General features: G+C 35.0%; 1 protein-coding gene across 8 annotated transcripts in view; it reads left to right on the top strand.

The window, feature by feature from the left end:
- Window positions 1-22,201, top strand: part of SLC4A4 (solute carrier family 4 member 4) — a 495,962-nt gene that overhangs the window by 463,067 nt on the left and 10,694 nt on the right. For all 8 annotated transcript variants that reach the window (XM_012464424.2, XM_064367811.1, XM_012464425.2 and 5 more), the window contains 5 exons: window positions 3,093-3,271; window positions 4,404-4,476; window positions 11,836-11,904; window positions 14,520-14,693; window positions 16,869-17,030. In XM_012464424.2, the coding sequence (XP_012319847.1) occupies window positions 3,093-3,271; window positions 4,404-4,476; window positions 11,836-11,904; window positions 14,520-14,693; window positions 16,869-17,030 (657 nt within the window). The remainder of the gene's footprint in view (window positions 1-3,092; window positions 3,272-4,403; window positions 4,477-11,835; window positions 11,905-14,519; window positions 14,694-16,868; window positions 17,031-22,201) is intronic.

A 22,201-nucleotide genomic window follows, 5' to 3' on the forward strand; every position in this document is an offset into this window, starting at 1 on the left:
ACAAGTGATTGAAACAATCCTTTGTGACTGCAGTGAGAGAGGGAGAGTTGAGGATGGAGAGGAGGTAGGGGCAGACCAGGTAGGGCCTTCAGGTCACATTGGTGATTTTCCCTTCCCCTTAAAGTCCAGTGTAGCTGAGGAGACGGAAGAATTTTGAAAGGAACAATGTCAAGAGGAACAGAGTATTTATGTATCTATAACTATTTTATCCCAGAACTCCTTTTTTATTTTGATGGTTATATATAGTTGCCTTTAGAGTCTATCATCTAAAATCTTTATTTCATCCTCTTTCATGCGGCCCCTTTTTGCTAATCTTCAGCATATCTAACTCAAATTTGTTTTAGCTGAAATAGATCCAGAAAGCATCGAGATGACTCAGGGTAACATGGCTGACTTTTTTTTGCATCACCTGTTCTTTTGACCCATTCATCTGGCAGGTATGCATATCCTTAGGTTACTACAGGTTTTTTGGTAACAAGATTTGGGGGTTATGCTCATTAGTTACCCTGCTGGTACTTCTAATATGAACTTGAGTGATTTAGTCTAAAAAGGGCTTGAAAATTCTGTGATGTCTCCAGCTGTTTTTCTCTGTTTTTCCCCTTTCCACAATGTTTCTCATGTCTACTAATTAACAAATCAAGTTTTACATTTTCTTCAGGGCTAAATAAGAGTTTATAATTACCAGTAAGGGGAGTATATGAATGCTATTTGTCCTTTTCTAAAAATAAACACTAATTGAGAATTGGCTGTGCATCATGCACTCTGCTAAGGTATTCAGAATACAGAGAAAAAAAGATACCGTCTGGGTCTTCATGTTACTTATAGTCTACTGTCAAAGACAGATGAATACATATATAATTTCAGAATTAGTGTGATGAATGCTGTGATAAAGGAAGGCATAAAATGAAAAACAGGGGAACATAAAGGAGGAGATCTAACCTAACTTGACTTACCTATCTCACCTAGGTTGAGGCAGAAAACCCTACCAGAAAAGGTGAAGGCTAATTTAAGTCTTAAGGATAAATAGGACTGAGCCAGAGAAAGAACAAAAGAAGAGTAGAGGTATTCCGAGTAGAAGAGGCTATGTGGGCAAAGACACAAAAGGTGTTAGTGAAAGAAACACATATGAGGCATTGCATGTGGTTGAAAGTGGTGGGGACATAGGATCCAGGTAAAAGATGAGGCTACAGATGGGAACAGAAGCCAGATCATGAATGCCCCAAAGTGGGGTCATAGACATACGAACAGGCAGGAGGGAGAAAATTCTGTAGGCTCCACCTTAAGGTAGAGCCAGAACCCAACCACTTCTTACCGTCTTCACTGCCACCACTCTGGTTGTAATCATCACAATTTATTCCATTGGTTATGTAGTCTTACTATCCTTTCCCTATTCAATCTGTTCCTAACACAGCAGCCAGAGTGTTTAGAACATAAGCAAACCATGACTTTCCTCCATTTCAAACCCTCCAGTGGTTTCCCATTATACTCATTATACAAACCTAGGTACTGACAGTTCTCCTTAGTACTTATTACTATGTGAGAAGCTGTATATTTTATTTATTTATGTTATTCATTGTTTTCTCCCTCAGTAGAATGGAAACTCCATGAGGGCAGGATTTTTTGTCTATTTTATTCAAAGATGTGTCACCAGCATGGTCCTAAGTTGGCAGTCAATATTCATTGAAAGAAAGAAAGAATGAAATCTCAGATATATCATGGCATTCACCCCATTAGTCATTATTGAACAAGTTTATTTCAGCTCATCCCACCTCTGCCCTCTTTTCCTCTGCCTTACGCCACTCTCAATTCAAACTATTATGTCTTCCTGAAAAGAACTGGTTTTATGAATATATATTAGCCTATATGTATTCATAATCCCAAGTTGATCTTTGTTCTTAGCCAAGCCTGGACTAAGTGAATACATGCTTTTCTTTCTTGTACCAGCTCCCCTTGCCTGTGATGAGTTCTTAGAACGTGATTAGATCCATATGTGCGAACCAGGGGTGAAATCTTGGCATTTCAATGAGAGGAGAGCAGTGTTGTGATGAACTGTAACAAGAGCTGAATGATAACAGTCACCAGGTTCCTAGTGTAAATCACATCCTCGTTGTTTAAAACCAACCTCTTTATTCCTTGGATTGGTCATACTCTGGCTCTTGGTACTGCTGCTTCCATGCTGTGAAAATGGACTGCTCTATTTTCTCAGGCTCCATAGGGGTATCAAGTATTTGATTTCTTCATAAATAGAGCAGAGAAATATAACCATAGAATAACATTGCGGACACATTTAACAATATTTATTTAATGAGTAAAAGAGCTAGACCTTTTGTTACATTGTCTACTCTTCCAGTCAGCAAATGTTATTGTGACCATTGGGCAATATTTGAAATTGGCCTATTCTGATTAAGGGAGTGTTTATTACCTTAATGATGATGTGTAATAGATTGTTAAACATTTACTTTCGTATGTTATGAAAGCTGAGAAATGGCCCACATACCTTCTCAACCTTGCTTTCAGATTCTTATGTAAAGTGAGTACTGTCTAGATGAACAGCATACTACTCAGCACTGTCCAGCAGAGAAGGCAGGGTGACTGCTTTCAAGGTGCTTATTATGATTACCATAACAACAACAACCAGTACCACTACTGCCGCTATCACTGTTTATTAAGCACCTGTGACATTAACAACTACTACTTTTAAAATTGCTATAAGATGCTTTCCCTCTGTTACATCATTGAAAGATCTTAATTCCTCTATGGAGTGGTCATATATCTCTATTGTTCTGATTAGAAAATTGTATGTAGAGAGATTAAGAAGAAACAAATAGTAAGTGTAGCTTTGACTTAAGTCTTTAAACAATGATTCAGTGCTACAGTAGAGAAGGTCTCTACCAAAGCAGCTGTAAGAGGCAGCTGTATGTTTAATTGCTAGGGGGAATAATATGAAGAAGATAAAGTCTCCTCCTTCAAGGAGTTTAACTTACCAAGCAAAGTGAGTCAGTTTTGTTTGGTAATCTTAATTCCCCTCTGGAAATATGACTAGATAGCAAATATGAGTCTTTTCTCCACATGGTTTTGTTATCTTTCTACAGAAAGGAGCGGGTTATCACTTGGATCTCTTTTGGGTGGCCATCCTCATGGTGATATGCTCCTTCATGGCTCTCCCGTGGTATGTAGCTGCTACAGTCATCTCCATTGCTCACATCGACAGTTTGAAGATGGAGACAGAGACTTCTGCACCTGGAGAACAACCAAAGTTTCTAGGAGTGAGGTGTGTTAACTCAGAGGAAAATGCCTCTTCAAAACATATTGTGCACACATCTATGTGGCAATCATAAGGAAATGGGCAGATTTAGAGGAGATAGGGCTTGTGATGATAAATTTATTCTTATATTTTTTGTTCCAGAAAGGACTAAATTTTCATCAGAGTTTTCAGTGATCTTTTTCAGTTTACTCCTTATAATATATCATTTTCATTGATTTCCAAAAGGATAAATGTTGCAATGTAAAAACACAACCAGATCATTTTTTTTGTTCAACATGCAGGTGATTTTGGTGCTGCAGTGTTGACTCTATCACAATCACACCCTAAAACTCTTGAGTCTGCTTATGACTTTTAAGATTCTGTAAAGGGAAAGGTATTCTTATCTTCCACTTCATTTTCTGTCCCCATAAACACTGAGAAACTTTAACCTCCAGCTATTCGATTTGGGTAGATGTGAAGGGCAGAAGTAGAAGGTTTTTATACTCTGTTGAGTACTTTTTACAGCAAACTCTGCTCATAAGTGCTTGGGTAGAGAGCTCACATGACAGAGCCATTGTATTCCTTGCCAAAACAGTGGGTGATTCTTTTTTGGGGGGTGGGGGAGGGGGCATAGGATGGGAATTATATTTGTTGAAAAGTACTTTTATTGTTGTAGATTTGGAAATTAGACTGATGTGATTTATTGTGCTAATGAAATTTCCTTAAGTTGTTTATTAATTAGAATATGGGACAATGTAATATCTGTCTCCTATGAAAGAAGGTGTAAGGGTAATTACACAAGAGGATAAATTGCTTTAAAAAAATCAGGTCTTCAAAGAGGCCAATAATTGATGGACCAAGAGCAAGTGATTTTCCTTTGATTCTGAAAGGAGCAAAAGATTTAGCAGGAGTACTTCTTTCTTTTGAAAGAATATGAATTCAAATCACATATTGGAATCACTTTAAGAGACTTTTTATAGTTACATTGAGTTTATATACTATCCTTGAGGTATTAATTACATAATATCAACACCTTTGTTGTTTTACCCAAACATTGATTTTGTCAATGTGTAGTTTTTTTTTTTTTTTGAAGGTGAAAAGACAAGAGCATGTTTATGAAGACAAGAGGTAGATTGGTAATCTTCTGATTTGGTTTCAGGGAACAAAGAGTCACTGGAACCCTTGTGTTTATTCTGACTGGTCTGTCAGTCTTTATGGCTCCCATCTTGAAGGTAAATATGTGAAACATTCACCTCTTCCTTCTTCTCAGATCACTGACATATAATTGGACATGTGAAGAGTAGAATTCTTTGTGAGATATTTGCAAGATTCTCATCAGTTCTATAACATACTGAAGCAGGGGTCAAGTAGAGAGAGGGCCTTAAATAACTTGTCTTGATTTCCTTCTCACTCTTTCATCCCTTCCCTTATCCTTAGTTTTGCAGTTATTTGATAGAACCATATTAAGTTATCAATATCCAAACTTTCTGATCTGTGAAAACAGTAGTTTCATGCAATTTAATCAGACTGATTTTCTCCCCTCCTCCACATACATATTTCTATTCTCCTTGTCTCCTACACATTCTTTCTTCTATCACCTTCCATTGCTTGTATCCAAATCTCATTCCTCTTCTCCCATTAGACTCCTAGATAACATGCATGATGCAGGATGACCATTTTGAAAATTTTCTGCTATTCTTAATTATTTGTTTGTTTCTATTTTCTTCACTCAGATAGCCCCATAATTCACAAAGGTAAATTAGAGTAAAATTACCGAATTATAATTAGAAAGCTTTAGAAATGAACTTTTGAGGAAGAAAAATTATATGGTGTAGGTTGTTTAGAAAATTAGGAGTCAAAATATAGGTTTTATTGATGGGATGGATATCTGCCTAGAGAGATACATGGAAACTATATGTGAAACCTATTGAGAAGTAGGAAAAAAACTAAAGAAAGTTAGTGTGTACCTCTTCATGAAGCTTCCAATTTTCTTTTGCAAACATTTTATTCTTTTTTTTCAATCCTATAAACATGCTTGCAAATTATTGATAATTTGTATTTTATGCTTTGTACAACAGTACAAAGCATGAAAGTTACCCATGGACTTAACAACTATAAACAACCACTGTTAATGATATCCTTCCAAATTTGCTCTTAAAATTTTTATTTTTAAACAATTTTAATTTTAAAGACTTTTAAAATGTTCATTTAATTACTTACGTAATCTTCTGAAGAATTCAAACAATATAGAAGTACAGATAGTGAAAAGCAAAAACCCTCTGTTTCTCTAAAATTAGCAAATTTTATGTCACTTACCAATCAGATGAAGTTGAGGATAGTAGAACTGTTATATCTTTGACCTATAAATAAGACTAAGATTGCCTTCAGGGTATTTAGACTGATATATACATTATGCAGAAAATACTTGTTAAACAGTTAAAATATGTAATTATTCATCTTTTTCCCTTGGTTTCCACAATGTCAATTAACTAGTTTAATTAATTTCTGACTGGATTCATGAGGAAATATCTCATCTTACAAGTGAGACATTAAGATTAAAAATAACCTCAGAGAAGTTGGTTCTGATTATGTACAGAGGACCTTAAAAGAGTTTGGAGCTTATGTTCTGCAGGGACAGAGGGAAACCTATTGTCACCTTTGCCAGTGCAAAGCAAGTTATGGGATAGGTGTGAAGGGGTGGTGACTTTCGCAGCATCAAATCTGCTGCCAAATGCTTTCTGTTCCTCCATTATCCTATAGGCATCGAATCTGCTGCCAAATGCTTTCTGTTCCTCCATTATCCTATAGGCACCAACACAGCAGCTGGTGGAAAGCCTAATGACAGCGTTACCTTTTAAGCAATGGAACCTCATCTATTGGCATCATTTTTAGAGAGTTCACTGCAGACAATTATGAGCCCATGTTGTGAGAGGCTCTCCTAGAAATGAATTTTCCCTGTGGGTTCCTTGAAGGTGGGCTCACTTCTAGCAGCTGCAGAGTTTTATGAGCTCTGTGCTCAGTCACTAGTGAGGGATAAATGGGCAGAAATCTTTTCATTAGTTCTAACTTACTCATCACCTCCCCCATTTTTCTGTTATGTTTATATAATTTCTTTTCATTAATACAGTATAAAATCCTAATTCAAAAAAGTCAGATGTGTTTAAAAGTTCCTTTTGTGTGTATATGTTATAGCAAATTGGCTTTATTCCTAGAGAATCTGACAGTTGAGTAATCATGGATGATTCCAAGGGGACATAGAGAACAGATACTGTATAATTACTATTTTTAGGAGAGATGTAAGACTTACATTTTCAACAACGCCTCTTCCTGTTTTCTCACCCTGCACCCAAATATGGCTGCAGAGGAGTTAAAGCTGAACGTTCTTTTGTTTTTTACAATGATTCTTTTCACCCCTGATAGGCAAAGTACCTTAGTATTTACAGAAACAGATTAGAATGCACGGAAAGAAGGCAGAGAGCCATAAGAGATCAGTGAGCATGAGCTTTCTTTTCCTTTGACCTTCCTTAATTGATCCATACCTGGGCTCACCTTCATTCAGCTGCTAGTGTCCATGATTGTGGCTATTTCTACCTGGCAATTTTGAGTTAACCCAAAGAGTCATTGTAAGAATAAATGAAAAATGCAGTCCAGCGAACATTTTTGTTAAGCAAGGTTTTGCCCAAAATGCGGGAAATGAAATTGTTTTGTCAATATAGTTTATAGCATACTGTATAAAACCTATATTTGAAAACAACAAGAGTACAATAGTCAAGTATTCGCAGTTGTGATTCCTTACTTCATTAAGTTGTGCTATTCCTTACTTCAGGAATCACATCTCCTGATAAAGTCAGCTACTTTCAGATCATGTACCATTGAGGTTTGGTAAGTTATGTGCGTTTATCACAAATCCCTTATCTCTGAAAAGTCAATACAGGAAGAAGCAGATATTGAGGGTACAGTTTAACCAAAACCTAAGTTATGACTAAGTAAGAGTCAAGATTAACAATTAACCTTAGAATTCACACAGAAAGTGGTGTCAGGGGTTATGTTTTAGTAGGGAACCTTTTTTCCTCTCCTTTGCGACTCTGTGTTTTTTTTAAAGAACCAGAGGACAACTTCAGAGAATCATTTTACTTAAGAGTCTGTCTTTGAAAGGGCAGATCAAATAAATGGGAAAAGAGAAATGTGTTACTTTTACTTTTTAAAATGAAATGGCTCAACACCATTTATGCCAACTCCTTACATCCCTTACAAGTTCAATGGTCTTGCGTGATCCGAGTAATTTTCTTTCATGCATTAAGCAGTGTAGGTAATGTTTCCCCTGTATGTTTATGCAAGCTTACTTTAAATATGAAGTTTTTGGCTTTTATTTTGATCTCTTTGCTGAGATCTTTTATGGAGAAGAATGTAAGGAATTACAGTTTTAAATTTGTGAGGATACCCCTTGACCCTAGCCAGCAACAGTCATACATGCCTCAAAGCACTGAATCTAACCACTGATTCGGTACTGAGCAAGAATAACTGGCATCCCTGGCTGGCTAAATAGTTTAGTTCTGGGTTTCTGCAGCAGAAATATTGCCTGGTAAGTGAGTATTCTGTGTGGGGAAAATAGAGGACGCTAAAGATCATCAAAAAGATGAACGTCACTTCCTTGAGCTTTACTTTTCCCATTTTTTCTAGCAAGTCTGAAGAAGTAAAAATCAAGTGAAGTTCACTGCGACTTTTGTTGCCTTTGCTTGAAATAGTTTAATTCAAGTTAATTAGGAGTAATCAAATTTATCTTTAAGATTTGTTTTGTGTTCTAAAATCAGGACACCATTTAATTTGCATTTGGAAATATTTGAGCTTCTACAATATGCCGCTTTATTCAGTGCTAGAGAAATAAAGTGTAATGATAGAGACGGTGATGGTGATGCTGCTGCTGATGATAGGAGTAGCTACCATTTACTGAGCTTGGCATTTGATTAAGGGCTCAGCACAGATTTTAAAATTTAGTCCCTCAATGAATGACACCTACAAAAATTGTCTCTATTTTACAGATAAGAAAAATTATCAATAACTTACCAGGTCACAAAGTTCTTAAATAATAGAGTCAAAACGTGAATTCAGGCAATTCTGACATGAAAACCAATCTCATAACCTTCATGGTTTATAACCATTGAAAACAAAACATACTACTTGCCCTCAAAGAATTAATTCACTTTCATTTTCCAAGAGATGATCTTCTTCAGTTTCTTTAATTTCGAATCCTCTCATGTGCAGATAAATACAGCATTTTTTACAAACTCCTCATCATACCTCATTCCAGTTTCTTCAATGACTAGGAAGCAGATTGCAAGTCAGCTACTGCTTCCTTACCAGCTTAGATTTTCAAGATTTAAGGGAATTAGGATATTATTTGAATAGCATCTTTCTAAATATAGTTGTTATTGCTGAAAGGGCAATATTGTAGAACTTAAGTCAGACCAGGGCTTTGAGTCTGGCCTTTATAGCCATTCTTCTGGTCTGTACCACTGCCATTTTCCACCCTGACTACTGAGGACCAAAGAGAGTTCTGCTAAGCAATTGTGGGCTTCTCAACTTGCCACAATTGCTTAGCCTGGACATTAATACCCCATTTGTCACTTATTATCTATTCAGAACCAGGCCCTGGATTAGATATTTTATGTGATACAGTCTTTATCATAGCCTCTTTTAAATGATAATACTGAGGATAAGCTAATAATTTTCTCCATGTTACAGAACTGGTAGGGCCAGAATTTGAAACCAGGTCTGTCTGACTTTTGTGCCCATGCTCTGAATCAGGATATCGTTCTGGGTTTTACATGCACGTGTGTGCCCGCGCGCGCGCGCACACACACACACACACGATGACCATTATTCTGCTAGGAGGTCTCACTGCTGTACTGAATTCTGGGCTGGACATTAAATTTACCATTTTCTCATTTACTCTTCTGGGAATATTAAAATAGTATTATCACATCAAAGGGAGGCATAAGTGAAAAAGAGTAGAACTGAATTCACCAGAATTTGAAAAATTTGGTGACATGGTCTGATTATGTGAACTCGTATTTTGATTTTATCCAAATTTGGTGACATGGTCTGAATATGTGAACTTCTATTTTGATTTTATCTCAATTATTCCATCTGGTTGTAGGATCAATACTTGATTTCATGTATGGTTATCTTATTTATATAGTTTTGTGCTTGTTGGGTATGATTGGTTACCTATACAATTTCCTTTACATAATTTTATCATTTGGCAATTCTTGATATGCCTGTAAACTTGGTATACTTTGTGTTTTTTATGTTTTAATTACTCCTGTCTTGCTTTGTATAATTATCTACTTACTATTATTAGGTATATTATATTGGTTTAACTTAAGATGGAGTTCCATCTTCTTAAAGCACATCTTCTCTTTCCTCCTTTGAGAAATTTCTGTTGCAAGAAATGATTATTTTGTGATGAATTTTTAAGGGTTCACCTTATGTAACTCATGAACTAAATACAATAAAAAATATACCCTAACCCAATAATTCTATTTTCACCAAGTTTTCCATATTGAAAGATTTTTATTGAGAGGTTGCACTATTTTAAGGAAAATGGCAAATTTCAAAGGATATATTCGCATCACATTGAAGTTGGCCAAAAGTCAACTTAGTAGCCTTCTTTATATGTATAATTTCCTTTCCAACAAAGAATAACTGTTTAAAAAACATTTTCATATCTAAAGCTATTTTTCTACCCACACCCCATGCTATTCTGTTACTGATACTTCTGATTTTATTTTGTTGTAGATTTGGTGATATCATAATCATAAATTCACAGAGAATGGACCTAAGCACCAAGGCACAACTGTCCTTCACTTTGACATCAGAACTACATTAGAAAAAACCTGTAGCTAAGCCTAGCTGAGGGGTGAGGATGAGGCCAGGGATGGTCCCTTTTGTGCTGGCTTTCTTTCAAACTAGAACAATGCTTTACTCAGATGAAAAAGTATCTACTGCAGGAATTCTAACTAGTTTTCCATAATTGAACTATACTTCTCTATTCCCTTCTTTTCTTTTCTTCCAGCCACCCCACCCCCACTGCTCACCAAATTAAAAATGAAATGACAAGAAAGAAAAGTGGAAGATGTTTAAAAAAATTAATCAAAGCTATTAAATGATCCTTTTATTTTTTTACTTTTTAGTACATTTATACACAAGAATCCCAAGGAATAGAAACATGCACATTGCAAAAGAAATGAAGGCATGTGTCAGAAGTAAAGAGGCTTGAGTGTGATGTGTTCACCTCTTTGTGGTGACTGTTGGGTATTACAGCTTCCCCAGCAGGAACTTCATCCCTCCTATCCCCATCATTTTTTTTTTTCTGACATCAAGATCAAAATTAGCTACATTAAAAATGTTGTCTTTTTTTGAAGAAGAATTTTATGTTTTATATATGTAAATAAGTATATTTCATATAAATTTAAGCATCCCCATGGCTAACCAATAACAATTGGAAATATTTGTTACACATTTTAGAATTCACTCATTCTCTAACAGTGGCCGAAGAGTCTCAGATGCATAACTACTTTAGACGATCACAAGGAGAGGCTGATAGAAATTGTGCTTCATTTAATACATGCAGTATTTTTAAAATTACTCTAAAGCCACACTATGTTTTCTGATTACAGTACCCTCCTTTATGTGGATTTGGTAAGATTGGCCTTAATTGACTTGTAGTTTTAGTATTTTAGCTTTGAAAAATCCTGAAATTACTTGAACTTCTTTTCAAATTCTAAGATTGAGAACCTTTTGTTTTTCAAACAGAAGTCTTCCCAGAAACAGAATCATTTTTTATTTGCTTAGTTTCCTTAGTCCTAGGGGACATTTCGAAGGTCTAGCAATAGATACAGTTTACAAACATCACTTCTTCTTGTTAAAACACTTTGTATTAATATAAAATATTTTGGCTAGTTAATGCATGAAAAGGTATTAATTCAGTTTTAAAGATGTGTATTAATCCATGTGTGTAATTAATTGCTTCCAGATGCTCCTTTTAAGCACTGCTCTCTTTTAATATGTTCTCATAATATTCCTGAGAAGAGAGAGGACAGTCTTCTGATGTTTATTTTATTGAAAGAGGCATATATACATCAAGATGATAAATAATTTTGCAAAAATTATTAAGGATAAAAATCAACAGACTGTATTGAAAGGAACTTGGTCTCAAGAGTGAGGCAACCGACTATTAATACCTCTATTTCTGTCTACCTCACACAAGTATCTGGTTTACATAGTCATTCCTTTTCAGGGTAAAGGAAAACAGAACTTTTCCTTCATTAATTAAAAACAGTTGTTATTAAGGTGCATACTCACTCAAAAAACAAGCATCCCATGAAAATTTAAAGTCCTTTTAACCCTTGCTTTATTGCTAGTACAAAGAGTTCAGAAGTTCATCAATTGATTAGTAAAGCATACTAGTTAGAGGCCACTGTGTTATGATAGCCTGTATTTTAGTTTTAGATTTAGCCTTTATTTAAATTACTCTTCATTCCTCTTTTTTCTTATTATTGTTTTTAATTTTTATCCATTTTTTTTTCTAGTTTATACCCATGCCTGTACTCTATGGTGTGTTTCTATATATGGGAGTAGCATCCCTTAATGGTGTGCAGGTAAGTTTTTCCATGGCAATATAAGTACAGTAGTGTTTTTCTAATAGTAAGACTAGTCCAGTAACAGATCTTTGATGAAAAGTGCTAATCATTAACTGCTAAATTTTAAAAATACATTTTTTTCTACTTCATCATTCAGCTGCTTTTCATTTCTGGTTTAATTGACAAGTTAGCCAGTATTAACAAAAGTTACCATACATACCCATTCTTTAAATAAGCTGTTAAAAGTCATTTGATCAAGAAAGTGAGAGGCTATAATCTTTCTTTACCTCCTCCTTACCCATATTTATCTCTGTTTTGCTGTCTCAGGAAGGATATCTAACTCTTTCTGTGTGTTCTTCAAGATGGTATTTATTCATTTGCCTTAACTCTATACTAAGAACAGGCTATTCTTAATTTGCTTTTTACATGGCTATGAGCAATAATCAAAAGTTTTTTACCAGTAAAAGAATAAAGTCAATGTGGTTTATGTATTCCTTTTGTCGAAAACTTCAGCTATTCATAACTTTGGGAAAAAATCATTATCAGCTGGGCACAGTGGTGCACGCTTTTAGTTTCAGCTACTTGGGAGGCTGAGGTAAAAGGATCACTTGAAACTTTAAGTCCAGCCTCAACAACATAGTAAGACTCTGTCTCTTTAAAAAAAGAATCATTAGGGAAAACTTAGTAAGTGACTTTGTCTTTCAATTGGGTTTTAATTTATTTGGCACCAGGAAACTGGAAGTACTTATGCTGTTTCTGGCACCTTGTTAACTGTAGCCTTATTTAGCACTTAGTAATATTTTAATGGGAAAAGACTTCATGTCCTGTTAACATCATAAGAATTTATTTGAACCCCTTCAAAATAGTCCTTGATTTTGCTTATTGAATTCAGATTAATTTGGTTTTAAAGTCAGATAGAACTGGGCAAGTGGCCAGATCACTAAAAAGAGAAAAGGCTACTTTACTTTTCTCTGTTTAGGTCTGCTAAGTAGAGTTCATCGTCATATGGATATTTGTTACAAAATACAAGGTGGTTCTTCATAGACTGGACTAGATGAATGTGAGTTTATTGCCCATGAGACTTCTGGGAAGTATAAATTTGTAAAATTATTTTATTTTTACCTGCCATGGCAAATATTCCTTATTTCCCAAAATGGAAAAATATGAAACTAAAATGGCTCCCAGACAAATAGTTCTTATTTTTGTTTGCCCTTAATGACTGGTCTAGATCCTAAGTTTAATTCTATGTGTTTTAAGGGCTTTATTGGTTGAAACTCAGTACATATTTGTTTAATAAAAAAGAAGAGGCCAGGCGTGGTGGCTCACGCCTGTAATCCAAGCACTTTGGAGGCCAAGGCAGGTGGATTACCTGAGGTCGGGAGTTCAAGACCAGCCTGACCAACATAGTGAAATCCCATCTTTATTTAAAAAAAAAGAAAAGAAAAGAAAAGAAAAAATCAATCACATAATAATGATGGGGAAAAACAACCAGGAACAGCTAGTAGATTTCTTAAATTCTGCAAAGCTACTACCCCTAATGGCTTTTCTCTTTTTCTTTCTTTCTCGATTCTCCCTTGTTTAGACGTTTTTGGTGAGATTTGATTTAGCAAGAAATTTTGTAACCCAAACTTTATAAAGAGAAGGTCCCCACCAGTCAAAAATAGTTCTAGAGGGAAAAAGAAAACCCTTTAAGTGGGAAATCACTAGAGAAGATTGTGATAGTCTAGTTTACTTTTACACTTCTTTCCTTCCAGAAAGAAAATAGAGATTATTTCAGAGTTCATATTCCATGATTATACAATTCAATAGCTATTTACTGAGCATCTTTCACTGAAAGATCCTGTGATAGGTTCTTGAATATCTTCCCATTTGTCATTGGCAAATGTCAATTCGGCAGTTATTCTTTGAGGCACAGTACCTGGCACATAGATGCTCAGTAGTTATTTTGATACCTGTTTATACATGACCATATGATAGCCTCTCTTAGACTCAGATGTCAACCCTGAAACTCACTGTAGTATTCATATGGCTTTTCTCTGAAAAGAAATGGTGACATATTGCTGAGTGTATTAGTCAAGTTATGTCACTCAAATAATATGGAATTTATGAAAACATAATGTATTCCCATTTTTAAGTTGGATACTTCCTTTATATCCCTAAAACATTCCTGAAATGTATTAATATATGATGGCATAGTATCCTCTCCTATTTTTTCAGATAAGGCAACTGAGGCAGAGTAGGATTCATAAGTTAGACATCTTCCTTTAGCATGTTATTACTATAATAGGCAAAAGATCCTCTCTCCCAAGACTCAGAGAGTAAAAATAGAAACCAGGAGATGAGCCTCTAGAATTTACGTTTTTCTTTGTGACTTTATTCTTTAGTGGACACTTTTTCTTATACCTCTGCATAACATTCCTGCAATATAATAACAAAAATTTGAAGACTTGTGCTTTAGTGTGCTTGACTAAATTTCTGCATTCCTTGACCATTCCTTTGTCCTCTGAAAAGGACGCTGCTTGCCTAAATTATAGAATATAAATCAGTAGTGATTAGTTAGATATACGGGAAATGACATTGTGCATCAGCTCTTAAAGTAATGCGGTTGGACTCCTTTCCTCTTTCCTCCCCAGTTCATGGATCGTCTGAAGCTGCTTCTGATGCCACTGAAGCATCAGCCTGACTTTATCTACCTGCGTCACGTTCCCCTGCGCAGAGTCCACCTGTTCACTTTCCTGCAGGTGTTGTGTCTGGCCCTGCTTTGGATCCTCAAGTCAACTGTGGCTGCTATCATTTTTCCAGTAATGGTAGGGATTCATTTAATTAAACCTACCTATGAGATCATATGGATATCATGTGGTTATTGTTATATGGAAGACACACATCTCTTTTATGTGTGGTTTCAAATTTTTCCAGCTTTGACCTCATCACTTTGATCAGTTGTAATTTACATTTCCCATGTCTATGGTTGTTTAGGATGGACCTTAGAATCAGGCTCACCTGAGTTCAAATACTGGCCCTGGTTGATACTCATCAGTAAACTTCTTTGAACTATTATTAACTCATCAGTAAAACAGGGGTTGCATTGTTGTTTTTCTGATCATCAAAATTGATTATCAAGCATGTAGCACAATGCCTGACACACAGTAGACACTAGTGCATGTTAATTACTTATTAAATGGTGTTGTACAATAGAATTAATCTATGTAAGAGTGTAGGACATTTCAAGCAATAAAGAAGTGCTTGGCAACTTGTGAGAATGCATCCAGTACATTAGAAGAAATGGAGTGAGAAATTCAGTTTTTAAATTTCTTGTGGTTTGCATAATGCTAAGTTTAAAGATAAAGTGGGGACACTCTATCCTTGTCATAATATGATGTGAAACAAGGTAAAGCAACTAACGTTTACCTCTGAGTCACAAGTGAAAGAAGAGGAAAAGGAGTTATGTATTTGGCTTTGTAACAGAATTTTATAATTTACCATAAATCTGTATTTTTTGCAAGAAAATGCATATATGTACACTTAAGACACAAAGGGAGCCTCGAGTCTGTTTTATCTCCCCTGCACCTTTGAAAAGAGTTTCCATACACTTACCACATTTTATTATTTTTATAAAAATCCTCTTACTCTTAGCCAGAATTATTATTTTATTTTTTGTATTTGTTGTTTGAATTTTTTCTTCTCCCAAGGATGCAAGAAAAAATGGATATTAAATGCTAGTGATATTTGTTAGGTTGGATTTTTTTTTCCTTAATGGTCCCTTATGTCTTTCTTTCCTTTTTTTTAAAAAAAAAAAAAACCTATATTTACTGAAAAACACACTGAATGTAAGAAGCAACTCGAATTTACCTACTAGTATTATCTACCTGCCTACAAATTTTGCTGAAGCCAGGAAAATTGAAGCTAGACCAGAATACATTTGAATTATATCGAATAAATCACTTTTTGCCTATGCTAAATAATAATTTTTAAATGCTTTACTTTTCTAAAGTGTTTTTATCTTTTCAGAACTTTTATTTGGTCACAGTGTAATTCTGTAATAAAAGTTAGGATAGATGTTATTTATTTCTCTAGGTGATGACGAAACTGTCCTAGAGAGCATGATGTTGATAAAGACAACTGCTTCATTTGAAGCAAGTCAGGATGCCTATAACTTGATGCATATTAAATTTAATGTGGAATCAAGATATCTTTAATGTACCTTCAGAAGTCATTCTTCAAGAGCAATTCATAGAACCAAAAATACACAGGTCAAGAATATTTGTTTTGGAAGCAGACAACTGGGACCCTTTGTCTTATTGTGCTCTGCATTCATCTCCCTCACAGACATTAAGGATCTTGGATAACATACTTTTAATGTCTCTAACGTTCAATTTCCTCAATTGTATAACGGAAATAATAATACCTACTTTTGAAGTTTGTTAAGACTAAATGAGATAATATTGCCTAAGAGTTTAATATTAAAGTGTCTGGCACATGTTAACTGTTTAGTTAACGGTGGTGATTGAAGTACCCTATGAATATTCAAATACTACCTTATTGTGAATACTTTGAAGATGTCTTAGTGTTCTATGTGTTGTACAGATTTTCTTGATTGCTAAAAACTTTTATGTTTTAATTTTTAATACTTAGAAATCATATGCCAGCTATTTTTTGATTTTCAACTTTTATTTAAAATCTCACATAGAAGGAAATGGTTTTGAAAAACAATCCTTTCATAATAAAATTCTAATTGAATGTGATCATGCATTTCAGTGAACAAAACAAAGTGAGTTTCAACTAAGACTTTTATACAACAACATTCCCCATGTAGAAAATTGTTAGACTTCGCTTGGTATAAGTTCATATAGTCAAGATCAGGTTTGTCATACTCTAGCCTTACACAAAGTAGGTTTCTGCGGAATTTGATGAGACGTTATCTATGCTCACTGCAACTTCATCTAACATGGTTTCTTTCATACTTTTAATATTTGCCCTTTCAGATCTTGGCACTTGTAGCTGTCAGAAAAGGCATGGACTACCTCTTCTCTCAGCACGACCTCAGCTTCCTCGATGATGTCATTCCAGAAAAGGACAAGAAAAAGAAGGAGGATGAGAAGAAAAAGAAAAAGAAGAAGGGAAGTCTGGACAGTGACAATGACGATGTAAGGAACTTTCCAATTTCCAAAGGAAAGCTAGTTAAAGAAACAAATCTGAAAATTATCCCTTTTTATACTTGATGTGAAATGGAGGGCCAAGTTCTAAGAATGTTTATCTGGACGTGTGGCATATTACTCATTTCACCTCCCTTTGCCCTTTATATTCTCTCTTTGGTTTTTTATGTTTTCTGAAGTCTTTCTGTAACCAGTAATACACTAATAATGACATTATGACTAATAATGACTTCTAAAAAATTTTAAAACTCACCACATTTAAGAACTCTGATGTCATAGACATAAAGGAAGTTTGCTTAGTAATACTATAAAATGTATTGGTTTCTATTAATAATCCAGGGCTTATATTTATTTGAGATAATAACTCAATTTTATGTAATTTTAAGCCTAATGTGGATAGATGTCCGTGATCTCACTTCGTGTGAGCTATGAATCTATTTGAGTAGGCTCTCCACCAAAGTTCTATGCTGTTATATTAATATTAGCACTATATTTATGCTAATATGATTTAGCATTATTTTTCTGTAGCTCTTCAGTAAAAAGAAAAGAGAATTGGAATTTGGGGTCTTTTTACGTAATTATAGTGGTTAGCGTCATGGTCCAGAGGGTCCTCCTGCAATTAGGGGATTAAGTTGAGAAATAAAATTATTGCCCAGTTTTTTCCTTAGGTGACCAGCTCACAGAATACAGATTCTCCAGTAGGGATCTGTAATCCGTGCTAGAAGAAAAGCTGGGATTTGTTTTCTTTAACACATGTAATAACACCTTATTACAGTAGCCTTTTGAAAAGATTGCCAAAATAATGTTTTCCATTTGAAAATCTGTTCTGGATTTTACACAGTACAGTCTCACAAATGATTTTTTTGTGCATCATTACCCATTCTAAAGTAGGAATATTGTTAATTTTTAGTTTCTACTTAGTATTTGGTGACTTTGATCATTGCATACCTTATCCTTAATTGTCTTAATAGCTTGTTATCACAGTATTTATTTTTTGCTCCCATTTTACAGATGAGGAAATTTAGACTGAGAAATGTTAAATATTTTTAAAATTTTTTAAAGCTTTAATGAGAGATGATTGACATAAAATTGTATATATGTAAGGTGATGCTTTGACATATATATTTAAGTCATTTGTCTAATTGTACACAGCCATAGTGGCAAAGCTAAAACTCGAATCCAGACCTCTCTGGTTAGTTCCAACTGATCAGGCTGTCTGACTGTATTCTTTTTGTAGAACTTAGAAATAGTACAGTGAAAGAAGGCAAGAGACGTAATTGGATTTCACATAAATTGATTCAATAAGCAAAAGACTTAATGCATGAGGCACATTTAGCTAAAGACAAAAAGAGGTGAAGAGAGCTTTATGACTGTCATCATCCATCTGCAATGAGAACAGGTATATAGATTTTGTTTCCAATGATGACAGAAAAAAAAATGCATTTTAATTGCAGCAGAGATTAAGATGTAATAGAAGAATGATGCATTTGCACATTTAATACAAATTAAAATTTGAAATGAATTTCTGGACCACTCAAGACCAAAAAAAAAAAAACACATTGCCTGAAATATTAAAATAATTAAAGCAGTATTTTGTCCAAAATAAGTATGTCAACTTATGTATATGGACCTCAAATTTAAAGTTCATTATACATTATGAATGTATGAATGTACAAAGAGGGAGATTATGGAATACCTCTCTAATGATTTTTAAGAAAAAATAGTAAAATACCAACTTTGGAGAATGTTTTAAATATACTGCTCTCGAGTGACAAAAGTTGGATCAAATGAACTCCTTAGAAGTTCTTCCAATTCTTAAATATGATTTCCAACAAATCCTATTCCATTTAAAGTGTTTTTTATATGAATATTTACCATTTTCAACTCTGTGTTTCCAACAGATTTCTTGAAGCCCAAGTGTCATACTTGATTTTCTTCCTCTTCCTTTTCATCCTACCCCTACCAAAACAAACAAACAAACATATACATTTGTTCCTAGGCAAAGTCACAAGGGGACATGCAGGTAACAGCTATAATGTAATATTTATGAGCACATATAGTGAAAATTATGGCTTGCCAACATTTTGAGCCACTCACAGTCTTTTTTTAATCTGCTTGGTAGGCTGTGATTAAGGTTGGGCTGCAACCTGTCCATGTATAATTGCTATTATTTTGGAAAATGTTTGAAATACTATAATGTCTTACTGTTTTTGACATTCTCATAAAGGTAAGTGCATGTAGCATCTGTTTATTATTATTATACTTTAAGTTCTGGGATACATGTGCAGAACGTGCAGGGTTGTTACATAGAAATACACTTACCACGGTGGTTTGCTGCACCCATCAACCTGTCGTCCACATTAGGTATTTCTCCTGATGCTATCCCTCCCCTAGCCCCCAACAGGCCCCAGTGAGTGATGTTCCCCTCCTTGTGTTGATGTGTTCTCATTGTTCAACTCCCACCTATGAGTGAGAACATGCAGTGTTTAGTTTTCTGTTCCTATGTTAGTTTGCTGAGAATAATAGTTTCCAGCTTCATTCATGTCCCAGCAAAGGATATGAACTCATCCTTTTTATGGCTGCATAGTATTCCATGGTATATATGTGCTACATTTTCTTTATCCAGTCTATCATTGATGGGCATTTGGGTTGGTTCCAAGTCTTTGCTATTGATCCAGTCTATCATTGATGGGCATTTGGGTTGGTTCCAAGTCTTTGCTATTGTGAATAGTGCTGCAATAAACATACGTGTGCATGTGTCTTTATAATAGAATGATTTATAATCCTTTGGGTATATACCCAGTAATGGGGTTGCTGAGTCAAATGGAATTTCTATTTCTAGGTCCTTGAGGAATCGCCACACTGTTTTCCACAATGGTTGAACTAATTTACACTCCCAGCAACAGTGTAAAAGTGTTCCTATTTCTCACATCCTCTCCAGCATCTGTTGTTTCCTGACTTTTTAATGATTGCCATTCTAACTGGCATGAGATGGTATCTCACTGTGGTTTTGATTTGTATTTATATAATGACCAGTGATGATGAGCTTTTTTTCATGTTTGTTGACTGCATAAATGTCTTCTTTTGAGAAGTGTCTGTTCATATCCTTTGCTCACTTTTTGATGGGGTTGTTTTTTTCTTGTAAATATGTTTAAGTTCCTTGTAGATTTTGGATATTAGCCCTTTGATGAGTAGATTGCAAAAATTTTCTCCCATTCTGTAGGTTACCTGTTCACTCTGATGATAGTTTCTTTTGCTGTTCAAAAGCTCTTTAGTTTAATTAGATCCCGTTTGTCAATTTTGGCTTTTGTTGCCTTTGCTTTTGGTGTTTTAGTCATGAAATCTTTGCCTGTGCCTACGTCCTGAATGGTGTTGCCTAGGTTTTCTCCTAGGTTGTTTATGGTTTTAGGTCTTATGTTTAAATCTTTAATCTGTATTGAGTTAATTTTTGTATAAAGTGTAAGGAAGGGATCCAGTTTCATTTTTCTGCATATGGCTAGTCAGTTTTCCCAACACCATTTATTAAATAGGGAATCCTTTCCCATTGCTTGTTTTTGTCAGATTTGTCAAAGATCAGATGGTTATAGATGTGTGGCATTATTCCTGGGGTCTCTGTTCTGTTCTGTTGGTCTATATATCTCTTTTGGGACCAGTACCATGTTGTTTTGGTTACTGTAACCTAGTAGTATAGTTTGAAGTCAGGTAGCATGATGCTTCCAGCTTTGTGCTTTTTGCTTATGATTGTCTTGGTTATATGGGATTTTTTTTGGTTCCATATGAAATTTAAAGTAGTTTTTTCTAATTCTGTGAAGAAAGTCAATGGTGGCTTGATGGGGATAGCATTGAATGTATAAATTACTTTGGGCAGTATGGCCATTTTGATGACATTGATTCTTCCTATCTATGGGTGTGGAATGTTTTTCCATTTGTTTGTGTCCTCTCTTATTTCCTTGAGTAGTGGTTTGTAGTTCTTCTTGAAGAGGTCCTTCACATCCCTTGGAAGTTGTATTCCTTGGTATTTTATTCTCTTTGTAGCACTTGTGAATGGGAGTTCACTCATGATTTGGCTTTCTGTTTGTCTATTATTGGTGTATAGGAATGTTTGTGATTTTTGCACTTTGATTTTGTATCTTGAGACTTTGCTGAAGTTCCTATCAGCTTAAGAAGATTTTGGGCTGAAACGATGGGGTTTTCTAAATATACATCATGTCATCTGCAAACAGAGACAATTTGACTTCCACTCTTCCTATTTAAATACCCTTTATCTCTTCTCTTGCCTGACTGCTTTGGCCAGAACTTTCAATACTATATTGAATAGGACTGGTGAGAGAGGGCATCCTTGTCTTGTAATGGTTTTCAAAGGGAATGCTTCCAGCTTTTACCCATTCAGTATGATATTGGCTGTGGGTTTGTCATAAATAGCTCTTATTATTTTCAGATATGTTCCATCAATACCAGGTTTATTGAGAGTTTTTAGCATGAAGAGGTCTTGAATTTTATCGAGTGCCTTTTCTGCGTCTGTTGAGATAATCGTGAGTTTTTTTTGTCATTGTTTCTGTTTATATGATGGATTACATTTATTGATTTGCATATAGTGAACCAGCCTTGCATCCCAGCAATGAAGCTGACTTGATCGTGGTGGATAAGCTTTTTGATATGCTGCTGGATTCTGTTGCCAGTATTTTATTGAGGATTTTTGCATTGATGTTTATCAGGGATATTGGCCTGAAATTTTCTTTTTTTGTGTGTGTCTGCCAAGTATTGGTATCAGGATGATGCTGGCCTCATAAAATGAGTTAGGGAAGATTCCCTCTTTTTCTGTTTATTGGAATAGTTTTAGAAGGAATGGTACTAGCTCGTGTTTGCACCTCTGGTAGAATTCCTCTGTGAATCCATCAGGTCCTGGGCTTTTTTTGGTTGGTAGGCTGTTAACTACTGCCTCCATTTCAGAACTTGTTATTGGTCTATTCAGGGATTCAACTTCTCCCTGGTTTAGTCTTGGGAGGGTGTATGTGTCTAGGAATTTATCCATTTCTTCTAGATTTTCTAGTTTATTTGCATAGAGGTGTTTATAGTATTCTCTGCTGGTGGTTTGTATTTCTGTGGGGTCAATGGTGATATCCCCTTTATCATTTTTTATTGTGTCTATTTGATTCTTCTCT

Source organism: Aotus nancymaae, unplaced genomic scaffold (assembly GCF_030222135.1).
Source record: "Aotus nancymaae isolate 86718 unplaced genomic scaffold, 86718_ANA_hifiasm-v0.15.2.pri h1tg000006l, whole genome shotgun sequence".
Classification (NCBI taxonomy): domain Eukaryota; kingdom Metazoa; phylum Chordata; class Mammalia; order Primates; family Aotidae; genus Aotus; species Aotus nancymaae.